The sequence below is a fragment of the Hemiscyllium ocellatum genome, chromosome 10 (genome assembly GCF_020745735.1).
Source record: "Hemiscyllium ocellatum isolate sHemOce1 chromosome 10, sHemOce1.pat.X.cur, whole genome shotgun sequence".
NCBI classification, from domain to species: domain Eukaryota; kingdom Metazoa; phylum Chordata; class Chondrichthyes; order Orectolobiformes; family Hemiscylliidae; genus Hemiscyllium; species Hemiscyllium ocellatum.
This window is the reverse complement of record NC_083410.1, coordinates 34,080,066-34,102,902: the sequence shown is the minus strand read 5'-3', so window position 1 is coordinate 34,102,902 and position 22,837 is coordinate 34,080,066. Positions and strand designations below refer to the sequence as shown.

The following is a 22,837-nucleotide window of genomic DNA, read 5'->3' as shown; positions in this document are numbered from 1 at the left end:
CCAATATATTTTCAAGTCTGGATGATGAGTGAGCAAGAGGAAAACTTGCAGATGATCGTGTTACTGGAGAAGATCTTCAAGAGTTCGCACTCATTTACAAAGCATTTCCGAAGTGAATTGTCATCAGCTGACAAAGACATTTGTGCTCTTTTATAAAGTAAATTAAAGTGATTCTGTAATAAACTGTATAACCCAGAAAGAAAACCAACAAACCTTGTCTCAACATTGTAGTTTTTTAATTGTTGGGTTTTAAAACAAACAATACACATTCACGTCCTGTTGAATACAGTACATTTGGCACACAGTAATAATGAAATAACACTAATGATGGCAGGAAATGTAAAATACATCCATGAAGAAAATACCTTTTGTACAAACAAAGCATCACAAAAAAAAGAAACTAAACTTAAAACATTTTGATTCAGCCAGCCAATGTATTGTACATTGTTTAAGTTAAAAAGAGGTAATTTTTTTAGCCTTGTTTTTGGAGCAAACCTTTTATCACTCTCCATAAAGCAGACATGCGATACTTTTCTTCTACATAAAAAAGATACAAGAAAGAAAAGCAAGGGGCTAGGGATACTGTCACCTTTTTTTGCATTCATGTGTTCCAAGCAGGCAGACACAGGAAAGGGGAAGATCCAACTACAGACAGGGGAAGCTCTGCCACAGTGCATTCACGTTTAAGAGAGAGAAACTAAACATTACAATCAAGCAAAAAAGGTAACACGTTTTTCTGTGAATGTAAACCAATAGTAAATGGTAAGACAGGCAAAACGTGATAATGGAGGCACACTTGTCCGTGCAAAGATTTCACACTGAGCCAACCTGACTATCTGTTGTCATATACTGTATAAACCAAACACGAGTGTGTTTAATTTGAGGTCTGATCAGCAATACCATCATGCTTAACAGAGCAGATTGAAGAAAGAATCTGTAGAAGCTTGAGGAATGTACTGTTGAAGAAAACAATATTCTAACTTTTATGTGTTCTGCATCACATAAATAATCAAAAATGCCCTTCGACTCATCCTAAAAAAACTTGCTTTAAGAGAGCAATTGTAATAACATTGGAAATGTCTGCATTAAATTCCATTAATTTTTTAATAACACTCTTAGTACAGTTTGAAGGACTGTAGAAGAGGTCCAGTATAGCTTAATACAAGGTTATGACATTGGACAAAAAAAATTCGACTTGTTAGACAACAACTTGGACAAATACACATACAGGGTATTGCACATGGACATTATCATTAATTACTTTTCTCAATTACTAATATATATATATATTTATATATATTTATAATATATATATAATATGCCTGAACATGCAGCAGTTGATATTGTTCAATGAACTCCACAGGCCTTGCAGCAAACAGTATTTACAACTTCTTGCCTGTACAAAAAGCAAAGAGCCCTTTTTAGTGCTTCTTTGCTACTCACAAGTATTTCTGTGTATCTGGCAATCCAGATGCATCAGATATTGTGGATCCCAGAGACTGGGAAACCAGTCCAGTAAAATTCTAAGTGACTTTAGGACACACACACCCACACCCACATGCATGCATACATACACCCACACACATATGTGCACACACTCACTCACACAGACAAAACATTAAAATAGAATACAACCAGACCTGACCTGCTCAAACTGTTAAATTGTGTGTACATGATCAGTTCCTCAACCACAGCCACAATTCATTATAGGATAACTCATAAAAAGTTAAACAATGTACACCATCATATATCTTGTCAGTTTTTGTGTGATTTGATCATCAGTCCTCTATTATGTCTAGGTATAATGCTCAATATTTCATAGTCTCTATTCCTTTTTTTTAAAAAATAAGATTCACACTTGAAAATGAAGTACAGATACGGGACAGTAGTATAAATAAGGATTTCGGAAATGTGCCAAAATAACACACGACTAAAACAAATAATTCAAACAACTCTGGTTTTGGTGATGAGCATTGAATGTGATGTAAGCCTGCAATTCAGTGCAATGTGATTGTTCAAGATCTAGGTTACAGTAAAATATTACACTGCAAGTTGTAGGACTATTCCCCAAAGAATTAAGTAGTCAACTAGGTGAGCGCATTAATCATCACTGACTCGTAATCTACTAGGTTGAGAACTTTTCTAGGCTGAGTAACACTCAGATGTGTGATGTAATTTCAAACGACCTAATTACTAGAAATTGCACTAAAAAGTGACAACTTAAAACAGTGTAACATCTCCACAAAACGATAAAGTAACTAAATAAACCACTTGGTAACCCTTTCTCTTGACCTGAGCAACTTCCATGGAATAATCAACAGATTGACGAGACATGCTGGCCAACTGGTCAACTTTCCTCGGCTTCCATTTCTATCTCAACCTCTGGTATGTAGTTCTGTTTCACGAGCCTTTGTTGCACGGTTGTTCCACTTCCCTGTACCGGAGTTCCTGCTAAATACGAATGAACCTGCAGCACTACAAGTAGAACAGTATACTTAATACTGTTTTTATTACACACACAAGTCTCGTGTGAAAAGCCCAGATGTAGCAAAGGGCTTAAAATACGAGCAAATGACTTTTATTTTTAAATAGAAATAACAAAACAAAAACTCTGGAGTGCATTAATTTAAACCAGGAAAATGGAAACAAGGTAGAAACGTACACACTTATTACTGCAGGGAAACGCAGGTACTACACGATACTAAAAAAAACTCGATCCTAATGACTTGCTGGATTTCTCGGACCATTGCATGGTAATGGCATCTAGTGGCAGCACCAGGATAACGTCTTAGGCTATTGACTCTTCACCAAAATAAGAGAAACCTTTAAATTCATCTTGGTTTATCTGCTTAACAATAGCATCATCCACCAGTGTCAACACAGGCTCCTCACGTGTGAAGTCTTGGTCGAAGTTATTCACATCCCTTTTGGTTTTCTAAAGGAGAATAATAAGAAGCATTTAAGAAAAGGAGATAATGATTGCATTGGAATCTGACTTAATGACACTGGAGGAATCAATGTACGTTATGTGTGATTTGAAAGGCTTGAGAGTAAGCTATGCACTATAGGTAACAATGGACATAATATGCAGCAGCAGCTTCTGCTGTGGTAAGCATGGAAATGTCAAAGTGCTAATGGCACAAGGAGGCACTCAGCTCATCATATCAGCTAAAGACATCACTCTATTATTTGTAATAGAAATTAGAAACTTTTTTTTATGAGCCAGACTTTGTGACCAATATTCCAACCTTTACACTCTATTAAGTTAAAATTATTGTTTTTCTTTTGAGTGCCCTGATTAATTTCACGGAGAAGCAAGTTTCTTTTCAGGACTTCCGATTATCTGAAAACTGCTTTTTCTACAAAATGACAAATATTATTCAAAATCATTCCCACGGAGTTTAAATTGTTCATGGTGCGATACAAGCTACCTCTTGTGCAAGAGTTCTCTTGAATAAAATTTATATTTACAATAGTGGCCCGCGTATATTTTAATTTTATCAGCTACACACTAGGGTAGACTGCTGTGCTGGTTACATTTGGATCGCATCTGCTCTGTGTTGTTAAGTGGAATGATTGTGTTTTGAATTCAAATGTTGCCATCCATTTTTTTTCAGGTCAGTCAGTTGAGTGTCTTCTAAAATTAAGTATGTGGCAGGTTCTAACTTTGTGCTGTTAATCTGCTTTTTAAGTTCAGTAGCTATACTTAAAAAGTACTATACTATTTTGTATGTTTATATATGTATGAGTGTGTGTGAATGTAACCCACACACATCTGAAAGTTCATGACATTTTTCAAAGTTTCGGATCACTATCAGGGATCAAAATCGACAGTTACCGTTGTGGTTGCTTGTAGAAAAATAACTTGGCACGGGGTCACTGTGGTTAAACCACACACCAGTGCCCTCTTCATTGCCTTTCTCAAGAATCTTTCTGAAACCTCAATGCAGATGTCAGGCAAGATTCTCCCAGACAGACACCATCCTATAATTAGTGTGCACCCGAACATCAGACTAGCCGGAAACGGAAAAGCTGCACAAGCTGTTAGGATGAGCCATCCAAACCACAAATTGCGCACTTAGAAGCCCTTCAGCCTTTGATGTGAGTCTCTTCAAATCAGATTCATTCTGTGTAGCCAATGGCTCCCGGTTACCCAAGTTTGAATGTAACCTCTGCCCTTGGACATTAGCTTTGTCATTATTTTAGCTGCTTGCTCTCACATTTTATAAGTCTCATTTCAGTTAATGACATCATTCAACAACAGGAAAAGTACATTAACTATTCTTTAAGCAAAATTTCTTTAATTAAAGAGTCAATGTACACATTGCAGGGTATCAGAATAGTTTGAAGAATAGCTATTGCAAGAAATCAAAAGGTTTTGGTCAGGCGTCTCTAAGTTTGACATTTACAAGTGGCCACTGCAGCTGATAGGGCCCTGAACAATATCCTTACCATTTCATGCCCATCCTCTCATCTCTTCCGTGCTCTCCCAGAATCACACCAGGGTTGCCATTGTGATCAGTCTCCATCTCTCCATCAGCCTCTACATTCATTAGCTTTACTCTTTCTTTTCTACCATCTCAAGCAAGATGCCATCAGGATACCTAATTTCTCATCTAGTCTCTACCAAGCATCCTCAAGAGATCAATTCATGTACTACACAATGATCCATTCCTTAATTATCCACAACATTCCTCTCCTTTCCACGGCACCTCACCACGAAAGTGCAGAAAATGCAACATTATTACAACAGTTCACCTGTACTCTCTCTGAGGTGGTATCATTTTGCTGAACACCTCCACTGAGTCCACAACCTGTGTGTCCTGTCATTTGCTACTTTAATACGAATGTTAATTTGTATTCTCCATCTTTGACTTCCTATATTGAAGGTATTCGATGCAAACTTGAGGAACAGCGCCTCATCTTAACATTACGCACATTACAGCCTGTTGGCCGCAATACCGCTCCATAACTTACAGGGTCACTGTTCTCTTGGAGAACTAGACCTGGTAGTTTTGGGTGACTGCACCAGAGTCCCCTGCAAGTTGAAGAGATAGGAGGAAGTGGTTGGGGCAGACAGACTGATCACTGGACACTACCCACATTTCCACGCCACAAGAAACTATGCCATATTTTCCCTTGCCATATTTTCCCTGCAACTCTGACCTCAACAATCTGCCATTGCCATTAGAAGTTCCTATGAAATTATCTTTTACACATGATCCATTACTCCTTTTGCCTTGCACCATTGACTCATTTGTCATTTAATCATTCCGATCCTTCACACACTCCCTATTGCCCATTCCTCTCACAACAACCTTTCCTAGTTGCCCTGGCTTTGTGTTTGCTTCTAAATTGTTAAACCTTTAACATCGTCCATGTTTGATGTAATATCAATGACCTGAAATGCTGGACTGGATTTTACAAGGCACCCTGGCACTTAATGCCTCTGGTGGGGAGTAGACACCTAAAATGTCCCACCAGCCTCTACCCTGGCAGGCAAATGTAGGAGGGCTGTTTTCATTGAAGTTGGTAATTTTAATGTGTTTTCCAAGTGCAGCAGCAAGTTTGTGGTTTTGATGAACCTCTCCCCTGAAGATCTGAGTATGTCAGTGACTTCTGTGAAGACTGAACTTGAATCAGGTACGGTGAACAGTTCGGATTTCCTGACCCGTTTTAAGTGAAACGCAGAGAGCAAGGGCCATGCACCATCAGGCTCACTGAAGTCTTTCTTCCTTGTTTGAGCCATATTGTGAGGGAAATAATGCGGAGTGTTGAGGCAAGAGCCTTCAATTGAACAAAATCAAACTTAATTATTTTTTGTCTCAGCAGTTCTGCAGAAGTAAGGGAGTTTTACACGGTGGTAATATTTTCTCTTGACTGCTGTGTCAGCAGGTCTGCCAAGAATTGCTCAAGCCTGTTATCAGCCAGGGTTTGGAACTGTCCACTAGGGGTGTGCAAGAGCAACTAGGGAGAATCAGTATCCCTCTGCTCCACACCCAGAGCTTTGAGAAAGTACTTTGGCTGGAGAAATCATTCTTACTTGGATTGCTCCCATAGTTGACTGTATTGTTACAGAAATGCACAGGCAGGGTCACAGTTACTCCTCTAAAAAAGCATGTTGGTCACATTAGAAGTCAACTTTCATCAAGCTCAAAAGTTTCAGTTTTGAAAATGACTGGAGCACTTCTGACAGTAATACCTCTATTCATGTGTTTACGCATTGAGGAATGGTACCTTGGTAAAGCACTATACATTTTCTATATTTTCTGTTATCAAGAGAAAATAATATTGGCAAAAAATAGTCACACTTGTCAAATAACAAACTGCTTTTGAAAAACTCTTCCATCAAGCTCAAGGTACATAGAACCCTGCATTAAATATAACTGCATTTTGTTTCATAGAATCCCTACCGTGTGGAAACAGGCCATTTGGCCCAACAAGTCCATACCAACCCTCCAAAGAGTACCCCAGCCAGATCAACTTCCCATTGCTTTACATTTCTCCTGACTAATGCACCTAACTTACACACCCTTGAACACTATGAGCAATTTAGACAATTCATCTAACCTGCACATTAGTGAGTTTGATTAGCAAACGCGCACATCTTTGGACAGTGGGAGGAAGCCAGAGCACCTGGAGGAAACCCACGCAGACATGAGGAGAATGTGTAAACTCCACACGGAGCCACTGTGCTGCTTTCCAATGTGCAGCATTCAGTAATCAGAGGTATTACTTTAATTAAACAAATTAAAAGAAGCTGAACATTATTGTCCAATCGTATTGCATCAATTTCCAAGATAATAAACTGACTTGTCAAATTCTGAAATAAGTTTGAATCCGTTTAGTGGTAGTAAGTTTACATCATTATTTGTAACAGATGCAAAGTATTGTGTAATGTAGAAAGAGAAATTCACTGCGTATATCCAAAAATAGCAATAAGATTCTTCTTAGTTTTAAACAATGTATATTACCCAATTTCTTTAACCTTGACCACAATTCTTTAATGAAAGATTTTACATAGCATACAAGGTTGTCTCAAAACATCCTCAGTTTTTCTTTTCAAATAACACATCCAATTAAAATTCAATCAAGAAGTTTTCCTTTATTGTTGAATTTCTCAATTAAAGCAAACCCTCTGGATCTTAGTAGCTGATCTTGACACAATGTATTTCACGTCCAAATTGTTTCATTATGCTGAAGTAACGTGACCACAGATCTCAGTTTTTCTTTGGGGGCGGGTGTTTGCATAGCTCTAGGGCTTCTGAAATTATGGGTATGGTTTTTCAGATGGTGGCCTGTTTTGCCTCGTTCCTTAAGAGTCAATTGGCTGGCGAGGGGTTTTTTTTCCTTAACAATCTGATTGGCCGACTTTGTAGTCCTGCAGCACCAGTACGTTTAGTGACTGGAATTGGTTTGACAAACAGTCCTCAGATTCAATGGCCTAGGACAAGATAAGTGCAGTGCTCTCAGGGCAAGATGAGGAGATGAGACTGGGGGAGATGGGCGAGACCAGGGCATGGGTCTTGATGGCGGGACCAGGAATTATGGGAGTCTGAAGAAACAGCACCAATGAGAGGCAGGCATTGGTGAGGGTGGAGTTGGGGGATGTACATGAGGAAAGGTTGCCATTGAGGATGATGATCACTACACCCTGCCAGAAACCTGTATATGGTGACTGGCAGGGCTTCCGCTGCCCTTGAGCTTTCTCTGCAAATCTCAAAATTGATGGGACCCAGCATTTAGGTGGTCGTTAACTATAGATCTCAGATGGCAAAAAGGTGGGCAGGCTGACTCAGGCCTGGTCTGTCACATGCAAGTTTCTTTGCAGGTCAGGATAGATCAAGCAGAGCAGTGGAACACAAACCGGAGAATTTTATTGGCATCCACCTCCCAGCTATTGACAAGGGGACAGTAAAATTCTGCCCTAAGGATAGCTGCTTTCCTCTGACTCTGAACTTTGAAATGTTTGAGAGCCACAAGTAGTTAATCTATTTCAGGTTTTATATGTTTCAATTGATTATAGATCATTTTACCTTAGCAAATGCAATACTTTTTGGAAAGTGATATTCTTTCACAGTTATTTTAATCCATTAAAACTGACTACAAAATTTATTTTAAAAATATGGCCCATTAAATGCAAATGACATACGATGAGAGTTTGATACATTTAAAAGATGAGTTGTATGTATAGTGATTGTTGTGAAGTCAGGCAGGTGGACCTCATGGAAAATGAGTTCCCTGATTGGGGCTGTTAATCTGGTCCAACCAGAGAGCCCTGGCTGACATGTATAAACAGGAATGTCAGAGGTTCTGTTCATTCTGAGAGCTGGTTCTGAGGGAGCTGATTGAGAGTCAAGAACTCTCCGCATGTGAATTAAGGGTGACTTGGCTAACAGGATACCGGCCTCAGGGTAGTTATTTCTGTATGTTCAATAAAAGATCAAATAACAGAATTTAAAAGACTAAATGCAGGATTGCAAAAATTCAATAGCTTTAAATTGTCATACTGTGCTAAAATGGCAAACATGGAAATCATCCGAGAATTAACTGGAGCTTTATACTCAGAAAGAAACATGTTTTGGAACAGATGTCCAAGCTTTACAAAACATTCCTGGGAAAGAAGTAATTCCCAGTGGTCTTCATGGGACATTCAGCAGTCACACATGGAAGGGAGGATTCAGTCATAGCAACAATGTGAGACAACCTAGATACAGGTCAAAAACATCAAAAGGCAGCAAGAATCGTATCGAAAATGAGTGAGGACAGAGATACTTCTGGCAATTGTAACAGACAACAATATTTGAGGTCTGGGGACAGAACAGTGAATCCCAGAATTTGGTGAACTAGTATCTTAGACACAACTGATGATACCATTTTACAATCAGTTGTCCTAATTGGAAGAACAAGATTTTTAAAATCATGCTTGACACTTAAAGTAGGTGAAGAATGTGGTATTGATCAGGCAGCAAGAATTATACTAATTTAAGGAGTTTCTTTTAGATTAGATTCCCTACAGTGTGGAAACAGGCCCTTCGGCCCAACAAGTCCACACCAACCCTCCGAAGAGTAACCCACCCGACCCATTTCCCTCTGACTAAGGCACCTAACACTATGGGCAATGTAGCATGGCCAATTCACTTTGACCTGCACATCTTTGGACTGTCGGAGGAAACTGGAGCACCCGGAGGAAACCGACGCAGACATAGGGAGAATGTGCAAACTCCACATCAGCCCAAACATTCAGCCATGTTGTGTTGGCTGCAGTCATTCACAGTCTGCAGAGTGGATTACTTAAAACATTTCCTAGAATCTTTCAAATAATAAGAATCAAAGTAAAGTTGAGGAATTTGAGAGTCCTGCCTGCTTCAGGTTTGAGGATGATCATATGCTAAAATCACTAAAAACAGCGGTGATTCCTTATAACATAGCTGAGACAAACCACAATGTTAACACAGGCATAGTGTCACATAAAATGCCCTTACTCGTAAGCAGGCTATTCATGACAAAATGCTAAATGAAAATGGACATGGAACACAGTGAGACACTTGTTTTCGGGAAGTCAGTGGATGTGCAGATTACACGTTATGGCCATTGTTGTATTCTTTTAAACAGAGCTAACTTTTTGAAATAAAATATTAAGCAGTTGTTATTGACATCAGGAGATTGGAATTTTAAGGAAAATTAGGCCAATTATCTTAAAATCACATCAGCAATTTTTGCATCCATTTTATTGCTGGTTAAAAATCCTACTAAAAGGTGTAGGAATAAGGTAATGATGTGCATACTAAACTTATAGAAGAGATCAAGGAAAATGTGAGGGAAGCAAAGAATATCACAGCTTATAGTGAGTCTACCATTCACAAGAAACCTTAACAGAGTTGGAGCAATCGACTTAAAGGTACGGGATAAGGAAAATAACACTTTCATCTTGTACTTGTAGACATGCCAATGAGATTTAATCAGCGTACAATTAATATACAATAAAGAGAAAGAAGTAATAATAGTTCAAGGTAATGGAGAAATGGGTAGGGAATAGATTGACAGTTTCTACCTGACAAGGTGAAGAATTTGACAATAACGAATTTCAGGATATGTGTGAAAATTTGAAGATTGTGGTGATGAACATGAAAGCTGAGTAAGAAATGTGTGAAAGAAATCATGTGGGAATCCATGAAGTGTTCCAGAAAATGTTAGTGAAGCAGCCAAGAAGTGAATTAATATCTGCCTTCTCATGGGCAGATCATGTGAAGGACTCACTGGGAATGATTGGGGATGACTGTCTACATCAATTGGTTTCTGGGAGGAAGCCAAAAATTCCTTTGATGATCATCACCCAGTTGTGAAGGGATTACAATTACTTCCCCTTTTTCAGAGCGCATGAATGTGCTGTATGCAGGCAGAAGGGCATTCATGAAGGTTGAAGTTTAACAGAAGGTTTGGTATCGTATGAGCCTATCAGAAATACATTTTAATGCAGGGAGGCCGGTTTATTATAAATAAAGGTCAGAAAATGTGGAAAGGTCCAAGTAAAATCACAGGTAGTGATGGGAAAACACTAATTAAATAGCATGGCAGCCAATCAGCATGCACTCCTTGAGGATTATACCCTTCTCTCTCTCTGTATCTCCCCCTTATCTTGATGTTTGCTTTGCCTATAATGGGCCTTTCTTGTATGTATTTAATGGGATATATGGGTGATTACTGGGAGAAAGATCATGGAGATTTGGTGGTGGGAAAGTCATCCAGTTGTACATGATAGCACTTCTGGGTATAATAGAAACAAAAGAAAAATGAGGAAGTGCACAGAGCTATAACACTGAGGCGTCAATAACATCTATGAACAAAAGAAGGTGTGCTCGTTTCTGTCTGGCTTGGATCCACACTGACATAATGATGTCCATATACAAGTTGTAAATTGATGAAATGAAGATTGTATAACTGATAAATACCCTTGAGTGGCCATCTAGAATTTTGATAGCCATCCCCTGGTACGGGCTACAGATATACATGCAAATCTTTGGTTCACTTGGCCTGACTGACATCATTGGTTGTGAGGAGATAAGTCATTTGTTCACTTGGACACTGCATTTATCACTATCTTTATTGAATGGTGAATATACACTGTCTGGGATGACCCTGTCACTCTGGGAGCTGAAGGTTTTTTGCCTTTTGACTCACTGGGCAGGGTAACGCCTTCTCCTTCCGTGGACTGGCTGGTGGTATTGTCTGTCCTATTTTGACCCCTGGAAAGCAGCAGTGCTCTCACCTACATGGACTAGATGATCTACATGTGCTTGGACAGCTGGCCTTCCTTCTCCCCATCTCCTCATTTCCTTCTCACAGGAAGAGTAGCTTTCATACCCAGCTGCATGGGGGGCAGTGATCCCTCGTTCTTCTCCTGCAACCTTAGCCTCCAGAATAGCCTTGTCTCCAGTTCCCTATCCCACTCACTCTCTTTTCGCATTTGCAATGCCTTTCTATAAACACTGCAGAACTACACCCAACTAATATCAAAGCACTGCCATCTTCAGCAGCAGTCCCTGCTGCTTTACATAGATAAAGTCTACTTTGCAGGTTTTTCATTGCCCTCTGCCACCCCTTCAAAAATAACAAAAATCGCTCCTGCTGTTTTTGTTCTTGCAGCTACAGGGAAATGGAAAGGTTAGTGAAAAATTACAGCTAGCAATCCTTCAACAAACTCAATAAAGACAGGCTTCTGATTTTGTTGTCTGCCACATTTTCAATAACTGGTGGGATAATGTTGAGTGCTGACCTCATGTTGCAACCACAGGACATGACCCATCTCTGATTTGTGGCTGGAAGATTTGGCCCTTGGTCTTTTTATGGCCCACATGAAAACTAAAGTGTTATATTAGCTCAATTGAGTGTTATATCAAAGCTAATGGTCGGATTTCAAAACACAGACTTCAAGTGACACACGGACAAACTAGTTGGTTGTTGGTTAAGATGTGGATTCAAATTTGGATTCTTGAATTTTTTAAAGGACTGGCTCACATTGAAAGAGAGGGTGAATTGGCATTCTCCTTAATAACGTTGTGCACTGTTTTATTTGAGTTTTGTTGTTTGTTTCACAATGGCTGAAGATTGTTTTATGTAGACTGTTTTATCTCAACTGCTATGATGAAATTTGTCAAAGCTGTCAAAGTGTGAGCAGAATTTTCAGAGCATTTTGTTGATGTGGACTGGCCTAAAGCCTTTTCAGTGAGAATTAAGCTCTCAATATAAAATTTTACTTTTTTTTTCAGCTTTGTAATTACCAGATCACCAACCAGGCAGGGGAAGCCTCAAAAAAGAGCCATATAGTTATAATAACATTGGATTAACATGGCATGGCTGAAGTATATGCTCTACTGAGCACCTTTTTCATCCAATAATTAAACTTTGAGCAGAAAAATGCACATTAGCTACACCCCAATGCAAGTGTGCAATGTTATCAAGGACAAACCATTAAAAAAGATTCATTCTTGATGATAAACCAACTGAAATGAATAGCAACGAACTGTATTATGACACTGAAGCAAATTGTAAGTTGCTACTCATGTCACAACAGAAACCAGAATACGAGATTTATCTGTGCATCTAAACTGTATTGCTTATCATTTCTAAAGAATGTGGGGTGGGGATGCTGATACAACACAAAGTTCAATTACTGTAACCCACCTCTGATTTAGATAGAGACCATTCTAAAGCTACAGCTTCCTTAATAAAGAGGGAAAAATTAGACAGTCAGTCACTCAGACCTAGCCCCAAAACCCCTTGACTGTTCAGTTAAAGAAAGGTATTGTCAGAATTTGTGTTGGAACATTGTGTGGGAATACACCCTCAATGCGTGCATCAGAAGAGGCCTGCAGGAGAGAAACTCTAAGTTACTGACATATATGTTCTGGAACGTCATATATTCCTAGGCTGTTTAAAGATTATAGCTGAAGGTACTGACAATGTCCGTAATGAAACTCCCTTGCAACTTGCAAGAGTCTGCCATTTTATGTTACTTCCAATATTACCATTAAATATTGAAGAAGAATATAGTTCACACCAAACTTAGTAACAATTGATCCTGTGCCTTACTTTTAGTAAAAAAAAGTGAAATTGCATTTTAAATATTCATAACATTTATGTTGAGGCCAACATTTTAAATATTGCGAAAATGTACGAAATTGGTAGAAGGTTGCCATATTTGCTACAGATCTGCTCAATGCATCTTCATTTCTACATTTGATGCCCTCACCCCCAATACAGCCATTACCATCTCTCACTGTGGTAATTTGCTAAATAGGGCCCTGGTCTTTGCTCACTTTGCTCCCAAAAATGATCCAGATTTGAGGGGACATGTTGCACAACTGCTTTAGCTATTCAGCAGCGCTGAACCATGTAGCTGGACCATTTAATGTACTACCTGGTTCTGCTCTTATCTGCTAAAATTACTCATTATTGCAGAACATTCTGAAATGTCCAGCTTCTTTTCTCCACTACCAACCACTTTTGTAAACTCCTCTACCATGTTTTCTCCATATTCACCTCCAATAATAAGTAAAGAGATTTCATTGTCACTAATATTGTGACCATTTGAACCCCCCCCCCCACCACCATTTTTTCCCAGTTTTCTACCAACCCACCCGGCCATTATTTTAACATTCCACTGCCCTGGCCCTGAATGTACTTCTTTCTTTAGTTTCTCTCCTGCTTTCTGTTTCCTTGGCCCTGCGCTCACTAAACCACACAGCATCCAACTTCCCCTCCTGGTGTCTGTGTCAGCTAAAATTGGTCATGGTTTTCCCTCCTCAGACTGTCAATTGTCGCTCCTCTATACCTGCAATCATCAGCCCCATCCTCAAAAAAAAGGGACATGTTGTCCTTGTAAAATAACACCCTATTTGCAACCTCAGCAACCTCTAAGCCCTTCAATATATTGTTGCCTCCCAACCTGTGTCCATTTTACCATTAACTCCATCTTTGAGTTTGTCAAATCAGATTTCCATCTCCATGTTATATCGAAACAGATCTTATTAAAATCACAAATGCTGTCCTTTGCAACTGTGACTATAGTCAACAGCTACTCAACCTTTCTGACCTGACTTTAGACTTCAACATGATTGACCACACCATCCTCCTTCAATAAGTTTCCAGCTTGCATGTTTACTTTGGCCTGAGTCCAATCTTACTCATTTCCATCAATGTATCAATTTCAATGGCTTCCCATTGCTCCTTTATCATTAACTTTGCTTTAGTTATTCACCACCAAATGCAAGTGGACCATTTAATGCGCTATCTGGTTCCCCAAGGATCTACCTTTGATCCCTTCCTATTTCTCATTGACAATCTGTCCTTTGGGACTAACATTAGATTAGATTAGGTTAGATTATTTACAGCGTGGAAACAGGCCCTTTGGCCCAACAAGTCCACACCGACCCGCTGAAGCGCAATCCACCCATACACCTACATTTGCCTCTTACCTAACACTACGGGCAATTTAGCTTGGCCAATTCACCTGATCCGTACATCTTTGGACTGTGGGAGGAAACCGGAGCACCCGGAGGAAACCCACGCAGACACGGGGAGAACGTGCAAACTCCACACAGTCAGTCGCCTGACGGGGGAATTGAACCCGGGTCTTTGGCGCTGTGAGGCAGCAGTGCTAACCACTGTGCCACCGTGCCGTCCCAAAACACAACTTTAGTTTTTACATAAAGTGGACAACCTCAGCTTTGCTTAACCACCATCCCCCTTGATTTCTCCACTGTTGCTAAATTATTCAACTTTTTGCCTTCCAGTACTGGATGAACAGAAACGTGGTGCAACAAAATAGCCATTCATATTTATAACCTTGCTGTTCTTAGGTTATACTGAAACACTGACTTCTCCACCTCCTAATGCTTCCTGCCTTGCTGTCTTCTTCCAGCCTCCTGCTTGTCTATTTGAACTTCTGATTGCACAGAATAACTACCACTAAGCGCACCCACTTAGAGCTACTTAATATCACCCAACATTGTACTTGTCTCAATTCATCTCTTAAGGAAACTTTCATTCATTGCTTCTAAACTATTCTAAACAACATCTGGAAGGTCTCCCACATTCTTCCTCCATTAACTTGAAGCCATCCAAAGATCTGCCATCCAAGTCTGACCACAAACAAATTGTATTCACTTTCACCGCTGTGCTCTATATTAGTTCTTGATCAAGCAATGTCTTGGTTCCAAAAATCAGATCCTTGTTTTGAAAATTCCTCCTTGGCAATGTCCTGCATGCTCCCTTTCTCTCTGTAATGTCCTCCAGGTCTACATTCCTGAAGATATCTGCATTTATCTAATACCTATATTAGCCTCTTGAACATTCTTAATGATAATTGTGCCACTATTGGTGGCTGCACTGTCAGCTGCTTGGGCCAGAAGCGCTGGATTTCCCTCCTCAACATTTACAACTCTCTATCTTTATTTCTTCATTTTAGACCCACCTTAAAGCCCACTTCTTGACTAAGTTTTTGGGCATTTGTGGTAATTTTGCCTCATGTGCCTCTGTATCTAATTTTGCTGTTAAGGAGTTCTCTGAAGTACTTGGCGATCAATAATATTAAAATATCCACAAGCCAGGGAAACAGCCAAGCAGAACGGACTCAGGATGATCCAGGTAATGATCACAGACGCTCACAACCGACTGCACAAATACAAACAAGAAATTGCACGCCAAAAGTTGTTAATTTCAAAGACCGCTAATCATGAATGGACCCGGACCATAGAACAGGCTGTCACTATAGGACAGAACAGGACAACACATCGCAAAAAAACGGCACTAAAAGAAAAACTGACCAAACTAACACACAAAAAAGAGGACACTACAACACACACCTGGGTTAAAAACCTCTCCCACAGACAGCTCACAGACACGGAAAGAACTATACTGACTAAGGGACTCAACTACAACCACAGGGACGCCAAGACAGCAGACTTCCTAGCAGCACTGGAATGCACACTCAGGAACAATGGACTGACACAACAAACAGTGAGACAAACGGTCGTACCTATGATGATAAGAAAAAGACAAACACATAACCTCAACACCAAGGAGAGGGAAGCACTGAAAGCACTAAGAAATGATAAGAACATAATCATACTACCAGCAGATAAAGGCAGAATGACTGTCATCCTAGATAAATCAGACTACATCAAAAAAGCACAACACCTACTCGCAGACACCAACACCTACCAAATGAAGGATTCGGACCCCACACCACAACTCACCAATAGAATAAATAACACTCTAAGGAATCTACAAAAGAAACGGACAGATAACCAAAGCGGACCTACGAAGAATGAAACCGGAAAGCAACAACACCCCCAGATTCTATGGATTACCCAAAGTACACAAACCAGACATCCCACTCAGACCCATAGTATCACTACCAGGGACACCAGCATACAAACTGGCCAAAGAACTACAACAGAAACTGAAACACCTGGTCAGCGGATCCAAACACTCCATACAATCAACACAGGAATTCTTGGACGCCATCAGGAATACACACATAGACAAAGAAGAAACCATGATCTCATTCGACGTGACGGCACTGTTCACTTCGATTGACAAAACCCTAGCCAGAGAAACAATAGCCAACCTACTGGACATACATAACAGAAAACAGGAACCTATCAACAAAGACGGCATACTTAAACTACTGGACTTATGCCTCACTACACACTTTACATTCAACAATCAGATATACGAACAAATCAACGGAACACCCATGGGATCACCAATCTCGGGACTCATAGCAGAGGCAGTTATGCAAAGGTTAGAACAAACAGCCCTACCACAAATTCAACCCAAACTCTGGGTCAGATATGTCGATGACACTTTTGTAATCATCAAAAACACGGAAATAGAAAAAACACACCGGATCATCAACGCCACACTCACAGGCATCCGATTCACGAGAGAAGTAGAAAAGGATAGCCAACTCCCATTCCTAGACGTGATAGTACAGAGAACACGGAACGGAGAATTCACCACAAGGGTACACAGGAAAACAACACACACAGACCAAGTCCTAAACTATGAAAGTAACCACCCCAACACACATAAACGAAGCTGCATCAGGACACTATTCAAAAGAGCTACAACACACTGCAGTACACCAGAACTGCGAAAAGAGGAAGAGGAACACCTATACAAGGTATTCGCCAAAAACGGATACCCGCGCAACTTTATCAACAGATGCCTAAGAGATAGACCACGGAACGAGGATATGCCACAACCAAAAGGACTAGCCACACTACCATACATCAGAAGCGTTTCAGAACTGATAGCCAGACTACTGCGACCCCTAGGACTCATAACGGCACACAAACCAACAGCCACGCTCAGACAACAACTTACTAGAACAAAGGAGCCAATACCCAACATGAGCAAAACTAATGTAGTTTATAAAATACCATGCAAGGACTGCACAAAACACTATATAGGACAAACAGGAAGACAGCTAACACTCCGCATACATGAACACCAACTAGCCACGAAACGACACGACCAGCTATCCCTAGTAGCCACACACTCAGACAACAAGCAACATGAATTCGACTGGGAAAACACTACTATCATAGGGCAAGCCAGACAGAGAACAGCCAGGGAATTCCTAGAGGCATGGCATTCATCCACAAATTCCATCAACAGACACATCGACCTGGACCCAATATACCAATCACTACAGCGGACAGCTGAAACTGACACCCGGAAGCGGCAAGGACAGACCACTATAAATGCTGGAAGAAACATCAAAGAAGCGCTTCGCAGGAGGCTCCACAGCACTGATGATGTCTCCTAGCCAGGGGACGAAACGTTTGCAACAAAAACTTCCAGCTCGGCGAACAGAACCACTACAACAAGCACCCGAGCTACAAATCTTCGCACACACTTTGAATATTAAAATATTAAATAAACATGAGTTGTTGTTATACATTTCTGTTGTGTCCATCCTAGGCTTCTTCTGATGTGTCAGAGGGCCACAGTATTATTCCAAAAAACTAGCCATCAACTGAGGTGTGCCCTGCTGATATGTTTCTACAGGAGCAATGCACCTACCGTGTCCATGTTAAGAGTGCATGCTTACTGCTGTAATGGCAAGAAACACTGAGTTTCTGGAATGCCAGGTGTTCCTTTTCTCACATAGTACCAAACCAGTGCATGTCATAGATCTAAAACCAGTTGCTGAATAATAATTTGTGTGTTTTGTTGTGTTTCATGAGATTCCCTGTAAATAAACTGCTGAATGATAGTACTTACAATCCTTGGTTTAAATGGAGGTTTTATTTTCTTCTGTTCCAGCAGCACCCAATCAATTTCCTTGAAAAATGGGTGCTGTTTAATTGCCTCCTCCCCACCTTGTGATGTAACGCAACCCAAGCGTTTGTTTGGGCTCTTCGTCATAAACTGAAATCAGAAAAAAGGAAAATGCCAGTTGTTTGATTTTAAAGTTATTTTCATTGGAAAAATGTAGACCATTTTCTAAAAACTTCCAGTTGTTTAACAACAGCAAAAATGACGTCTTTCCTCAACACATGTAAAAATTCAATAGGGCAGCTGCACAGTCTGAAATCAATGTGTACAGAGAATGTCAAGTCTTGGTTTAAAAAATTGCCAACAATAACATGAGGACACTACGTAATTGCAAACAAGCATGTTCATCTTTAGGGTGAAGCAGCAAGGATGAGCAAGTGAGACCATGCAGTCAGATTAACACATTGTCTTAACAGATGCTGGTTCTCAGTTCAAGTGTTCTGACTTCTTGTTTTTCAGAGGACGACTGGGAGAATATGTCTGCAGGAAACAGATTTCTCTAAGGCTTAAAAGGCATATTATTTGGAATTGGAAACTTTCTTTGATCATTTTAAGATGAAATGCATCAGGGTGTTTTATTGTGTCTTGGAATCATAGGAATGGCTGCTATTTGTTAAGGCTGTTCAAACAACTTTGCCAGAATAAGTAAACAATTATTTTGGGACTTGCAATTTTGAGCATAAATTTAAATATTCCAATGAGAATACATTCAAAACTGCTCTAAGAAACGTGGGCTCAGCATTAGGTCTGATGGTCTCTTCAGTTTCAGACACCGTGGATCACAAGTTTCCAACCCTCACAAATGTTTGGCCACCAGGAACTTTTCAAAGAATAAATGCCAGGAAGTTTTTCTTTACATAGAGGGTGGTAGACAGTTGGAATGGATTACCAGGAAGCATAATTGAAATCAAGACAATTGACTCGTTTAGGAAATAACCAGATGCTGTAATGGGAAAGCAGTAGGTTTGGTCTTCAGAGATGGTGAGATCAAATAAACCACCGGGCTGTTTTTATGTGAAGCATTGTGTGCTCTTATAAAAGCAAAGTACTGCGGATGCTGAAAATCTGAAATAAAAACAGACAAGGCTGCGATAACTTGGCAAGTCTGGCAGCATCTGTGAACAGAAGAACAGAGCTAACGTCAAGTTCAAATGTTTCTGTTTTTATTGTTAAAAAGTGTTTAAACAACTCATGACTTGATGTCAGATGAGCTTGTCTCAGTAGGATGCTGGCTATTTGTGTTATGATCACTAGACTAAAGGGAGAAAATGTACAGGAAAAAATGATAAGCTTCCTTTAGCTGATCTACAAATCGCCTACTAATGACTTGATCAGACTTATTTTTGAGGAATGATCAACTCTGTACTACAGACTGGAACCACTAAGAGCTTGGTTGCGATGATCTCAAATTAGTTTGACGATGAGCCCTCAAAGCTGGTAAAGGAAGGAGACTTTCATTGCCCAAGATGGACTTGATTCAATCCTACGTCCTACTCATGAAAAGGTAGCACAGACACCTTCATATTCAATGAGTCCTCCACAACAGAACATGTTTCAGACTGTATAAAATGATCATTTCTTCCCAGTAAAAGTGATTTTAAATTAAACATATGAGAAGGCTGCAATGAAGCCGAACTGATGATTTCATTGTATCTACATGTAAATAGCTAGTCAGTTAGTCTGCATGTCATCTTTTTTAAACTTTTCGAAGCCAATATTTAGAATTCGTTTTGTTCTAGATTAACTTTCATAATTCCACTTTAATAATTATAAATATATTTTCTACTAAATATTTTGTGGCTTGACATTATTTTCGGGAAGCAGGTTTGAAACAAAGTCTATTCGATTCCTGATTTTGTTGAGGGAAATACTGAGCGCAGGGTGCAGCTGAGTACAGCTCCCATATGATAGAGCTAGGGTGGCATTTGGTGAGGACTTATTCCCGAAGTGGAATTGGGCTTGAGTTCCTATAATTACTCGTGACTCATTTCATGTAAGGAGATTAAAAATCTAAATCTATCTGTTTACACCTCTTGAACATGGTAATTTCGTCACTTCTGCAAAGTGGTTTGTTACATAATTTAGAAATAAGTTAGCTACTTTTCTTTGTCCAAGCTATTTGGAGACAGCATAGGCAACATTGTGTGTTATAATCCAAGATCAAAGTCAAGCCGCACAATGTTAGGAAACCAAGCCTTCCAATTCAAATCCCCAGCTAGCATACAAAAATAAATCTCCCCAGTCATCTACTTAGTTCCAGTGCCTCTTCCTGTTCTCTACCTATACAACCAACAGAAGCTAGACAACAAAAGCTACAAGGACTCAACGCTCTGCAGTTACTGTGGCAACTTCTGTGCGTAATATTAACTCATACTTTGTTAATTGTACGATTGTGAATAACACAGTAAAAGCCAGTAAAGCTCCAAAGAAAACTCTTTCAGGGAAAAAAGAGCGTTGATTGATAAAGACTTTAGAAAATTGCTTTGAAAGCAGTCTCAGTTAGACAAGTAGATCACCATTGTAATCACGTGCCCCTTGGTTTCATTTGGCTCTCAGGACTTTGTGTAAAACCAAACAAAATTGCCAGAGTGATATTACAACTGTACTTCTGCAAAGTCACCAGAACGACACAATGTTTGCTCACTTAGGAAAGGGAAAATATCTTCCAAACAACGACTCTTTTTGCCTTCATGAGGGAAAAGAGTAGTATAGAACAACCTCGGTTATTTGAACATCCATTATTTGAATTTCGGATTATCCGAACAAGATCTCAATGCTTCCTTTGTTTACAATGAGATCAGTATCAGTTATCCAAACAAAATATTCCCTGCCTGTCTCGTTCGGGTAATCGAGGTTGTTCTGTAGTCAGTGAATTGCCACTTGGAGCCATAATGATAAAAGCAGTGATACATGGTGCCATAAAATGATTCCTGAGAGTAGATTTGTCACCTACTAAAATGCAACTGACTGGACATATTTCACTTTAACAATTTGGCAAATAGAATTAAGGAGAATCCAAAAGGTTTTAACTCAGTGGTTAGCACTGCTGCCTCACTGCGCCAGGGACCAGGTTCAATTCCCAGCTCAGGTGACTGTGTGGATTTCCTCCGGGTGCTCCAGTTTCCTCCCACAATCCAAAGATGTGCAGGTCAGGTGAATTGGCCATGCTAAATTGCCCATAGTGTTAGGTGCATTAGTCGGGCAGAATGGGTCTGGGTGGGTTACTCTTCGGAGGGTTGGTGTAGGTTGTTGGGCCGAAGGGCCTGTTTCCACACTGTAAATAATTTAATCGAATCTAATCTAATCTAAATACATTAAGGACAAAAAGGTAACTAGGGAGGGAATAGGGCCCCTCAAAGATCAGCAAGGCAGCCTTTGTGTAGAGCCTCAGAAAATGGGGGAGATACTAAACAAGTATTTTGCATCAGTATTTTACTGTGGAAAAGGATATGGAAGATATAGAATATAGGGAAATAGATGGTGATACCTTGCAAAATGTCCCTATTACAGGGGAGGAAGTGCTGGATGTCTTGAAACGCATAAAGGTGGATAAATCCCCTGGACCTGATCAGGTATACCCTCGAACTCTATGGGAAGCTAGAGAAGTGATTGCTGGGCCTCTTGCTGAGATATTTGTATCATGGATAGTGACAGGTGAGGTGGCCGGAAGATGGGAGGTTGGCTAACGTGGTGCCACTGTTTAAGAAGGGTGGTAAGGACAAGCCAGGGACCTATAGGCCAGTGAGCCTGACGTCAGTGGTGGGCAAATTGTTGGAGGGAATCCTGAGGGACAGGATGCCATGTTTTTGGAAAGGCAAGGAGACTGATTATGGATAGGTAACATGGCTTTGTGCATAGGAAATCATGTTTCACAAACTTGGTTGAGTTTTTTGAAGAAGTAACAAAGAGGATTGATGAGGGCAGAGCAGTAGATGTGATCTACATGGACTTCAGTAAGGCATTCAACAAGGTTCCCAATGGAGACTGGTTAGCAAGGTTAGATTTTACGGAATACAGGGAGAACTAGCCATTTGGATACAGACCTGGCTCAAAGGTAGAAGACAGAGGGTGGTGGTGGAAGGTTGTTTTTCAGACTGGAGGCCTGTGACCAGTGCAGGATTGGTGCTGGGTCCTCTATTTTTTGTCATTTACATAAATGATTTGGATGCGAGCATAAGAGGTACAGTTAGTAAATTTGCAGATAAGACCAAAATTGGAGGTACAGTGGACAGTGAAGATGTTTACCTCAGATTACAACAGGGTCTTGACCAGATGGGCCAAAGGGCTGAGAAGTGGCAGATAGAGTTTAATTCATATAAATGTGAGGTGCTGCATTTTAGTAGGTCTTATACACTTAATGGTAAAGTCCTAGGGAGTGTTGCTGAACAAAGAGACCTTGGAGTGCAGGTTCATAGCTCCTTGAAAGTGGAGTCGCAGGTAGATAGGATAGCAAAGAAGGCGTTTGGTATGCTTTCCTTTATTGGTC

General features: G+C 40.1%; 1 protein-coding gene across 2 annotated transcripts in view; it reads right to left on the bottom strand.

The window, feature by feature from the left end:
• Positions 1-310: 310 nt before the first annotated feature.
• Positions 311-22,837, bottom strand: part of LOC132819714 (protein kinase C epsilon type) — a 586,475-nt gene continuing 563,948 nt past the window's right edge. For both annotated transcript variants that reach the window (XM_060831385.1, XM_060831386.1), the window contains 2 exons: positions 18,298-18,444; positions 311-2,935 (listed from right to left, as the gene is read on the bottom strand). In XM_060831385.1, the coding sequence (XP_060687368.1) occupies positions 2,789-2,935; positions 18,298-18,444 (294 nt within the window). In that variant the 3' untranslated portion in view covers positions 311-2,788. The remainder of the gene's footprint in view (positions 2,936-18,297; positions 18,445-22,837) is intronic.